Source organism: Silene latifolia, chromosome 9, assembly GCF_048544455.1.
Source record: "Silene latifolia isolate original U9 population chromosome 9, ASM4854445v1, whole genome shotgun sequence".
NCBI classification, from domain to species: domain Eukaryota; kingdom Viridiplantae; phylum Streptophyta; class Magnoliopsida; order Caryophyllales; family Caryophyllaceae; genus Silene; species Silene latifolia.
Genome location: NC_133534.1, coordinates 70,641,605 through 70,644,513, shown reverse-complemented (window position 1 = coordinate 70,644,513; position 2,909 = coordinate 70,641,605). Strand labels below are relative to the sequence as shown.

The 2,909-nt window shown below is 38.8% G+C and overlaps 1 protein-coding gene across 1 annotated transcript; it reads right to left on the bottom strand.

Annotated features, from left to right (window-relative positions):
* Window positions 1-203: 203 nt before the first annotated feature.
* LOC141599911 (uncharacterized) lies at window positions 204-1,186 on the bottom strand. Its single transcript, XM_074420036.1, has one exon. It carries the CDS (start codon window positions 994-996, stop codon window positions 391-393), a length of 606 nt encoding a protein of 201 aa, XP_074276137.1. The 5' UTR covers window positions 997-1,186; the 3' UTR covers window positions 204-390.
* Between the last annotated feature and the right edge of the window lie 1,723 nt (window positions 1,187-2,909).

The following is a 2,909-nucleotide window of genomic DNA, read 5'->3' as shown; positions in this document are numbered from 1 at the left end:
ACGGAAATTAAAAATAAATCAAAGAAAAGAAAATAAACAGAAAATAGAATTGATATTGAATTTGATTGAAATTTATCGATAGGAAATTTGTGATTGTGGTTTTTCGTTGAAAGCGTATGAACAGCGAATTAATTGATTTGGGAGAAATTCGTTGATTTACGATTTAGAATTCCGATTTACTACCATTAACCTAATCGACGTCCTTCAGAAAAATCCGAAATCATATCATTTCTTCAAGGCTTCACATAATAAACACAGATGAACAAGAAAAAGGCAAAAAGAAAAACACAAAAATTCTGAGACAACTCGGCAATCAACTCAGTGAGTCAACTAGATCGCTCGCAGCCGCTCCTGTACAGCGTAACGTCGTCGAATTTGGATCGGAATTCGTCAGATCTCGTCGTCACCGGCATTTGACATGATACTGAGTCGACTCGGTCTCGGTCGAAAGTCCGCTCGTCTTCTTTGCTGGTGCGCGCACGGTCGGATCAACGCGGCTAGCGCACGTTTAACCCACTCACCGCCTTCAACGGTACCGATTCGTACAAGAGAGTTCGTCATCGCCGATCTCCTCATCATATTAAGCCTATTCGGCTGAGGCGCGCACAAAACGGCATCGTTTTGACGCTTCGCTTCAAGATTCTTGTGAAAGCTACACCGGAACGAACCTGGATGTGTCGTAGGCGAACACATACATGTTCGCTTCTTACCGGTCGTCGGGAACGGATTCCGATTCCGGTTCACGGCAGAAATAGACCGGTTCGGTGACGTCGGCCGGTTTTCAACGGAAAACCTAACGGATGACGACGATGTCGTTTGAGGATACATATTGACGCGCGTCGGCGACGAAGACCGGTGGAATAACTCGGCAGCCGGCGAATTCCTCGACGAGAACGTTCTAGAAGAGAACGAAGTCGACGAAGAAATCGACGACGCACAAAACCTTCCTGAAGGCGAAAGAGAGCGCTGATGTTGATGACGCGTAGAAGCCGCCATTGTTAGACAATAGAGAAAAGCTTGGATTGATTGTATCAGAAGTGATTGATTACTAGTGTAACTTGGAGAAGGAGAAGAAAGAAGTTGTAGAGAGAGAAAGGCGAAGGAAGAAGAGAGAGAAAATATTATTATTTTAATTATTGTTTAAGAGGGGCGTTTGGCTCTTCAGTTCTCCAAACCTAGGGGCGACTCCGGTAGGGTATTAATAGGTAGAAGAGGCGTGGTTGAAGACGTAATTAAGTTGAGTTGTGAGGGTATTAAGGTAAATTGAGCTTGTCCATTGATTGAGAAAACCAGGTTAGTTTATGAGGGATATTTTTTATTTTATTTTTTTTGTTAATTTAATAAAGGTTTCTGGAAGTATGTGTAGTACTGTGATTTGTTGTGTTGAAGTGCGTGAATATGTATGGGCCGTAGATTGGAAGTTATAGGGTTGGATAAGGAAGGTGTCTTATACGGGAGGGTGTGTGAATGTGTGATTATGTGATTGCGGGAGGTGATGTGCTAATGTAAATGGGGTACTTTTTTTTTTTTTTTTTTTTTTTTTTTTTTTTTTTTTTTTTTTTAAGAAAAAACCAGGTTGATCCTCTGCAGGGTGAGGACCAACCTATCTCATCCTTTCGAATGAGGAGGTAAGTTGAAGCCACCGCTTATCAAACCACTCGAAAGAGTTGGACATGAATGTCCAACTGAAGCCTGAAGTCAAGAACCTTGTTGGCTTCACGAAAGTAATGTTTAATTATCACTTCATCGAAAAAATGAAGGTCTAATTTCACATCCTTGATAATACTAGAAATTTCCCACGAAATTTGCCAAGTACCTCGAATCGAGTTAATAACACATAAGTTATCACCCTCCACAATTAAGTTTGAGATTCCTAAGTATTTGGGCTACGCTAAAATACCTTCTTTTTAAAGCAAGTGCTTCCGCTCTGAGGATACTATTGGATCCGCACTTTTTTGCTCCTAACAAAACAACTTTACCATTGTGATCTCTTATAGAATATCCTAAAGCAGCTTTATTACCTTCTATTCTCGATCCGTCAAAATTTAGCTTTAGGAAACTGTTCGTAGGTTTTTCCCACCAAATCTCTTCCTTACTAGAATTGTTTCTAGGTGACTCTTCTACCTCGGGATTGTTGAGATCCTTAAATCTAGTCACATTCCATGTCTTAGTGCTATTATTACATAAAGTAATAAGTTTGCTGATACTTAAATTAACATTATTAAAGATAATATCATTTCTATGGAACCATGCATTCCACCAAATAAAAATAATCTTTATAAATTCATCTTTTGGAATTAAATCCTTGAGATAATTAAGTTTCGTTAGAAAACTTTGACTTGTAATAGTATCATAATTTGACAAAAACTCGTTGAAACTAATAATGTTCAGGTCTTGGATAACAGACCCAATCAAGGGACATTCGTAAAAGAAATGATCTTTGTTTTCAATAGAATTGTTGCCTGACGAACACAATGAGGTGGGACATCAATATGACTTTTGAGAAGTCTACTTTTCGTTGGAAGGCCGTCAACACATGCTTTCCAAAGAAAAAATTTCAATTTAGGAGGAATATTCAATTTCCAAATCCACTGAAATTCACATTTGTCAAGAGTTTGATCGAACAAACCTTGCGCTAACCAAGTTGCTGTTTTGGTAGAGAAATTTCCATCTACGGACAATCCCCAAATGAGGGTATCTGCGGTATCATTATGTGGCACTGGAATGTTAGTAATCGATTAACAATATCGTTATTCACTAAATGGATAATTTACAAACATCCCATTGCTTGTCGAGGTTATGAAATCTTTAACCAAAAGATTAAGATCACTATTACTATCATCATCAACCATACTTGCTTGTTAGTGGGTGTGAAAAAACCCAATTATCCGACCAAAACTTAATGTTGC

Bases quoted from the DNA above. Each gene is read 5' to 3' on its own strand.
- LOC141599911 (XM_074420036.1), bottom strand. From the start codon at position 996: ATGGCGGCTTCTACGCGTCATCAACATCAGCGCTCTCTTTCGCCTTCA.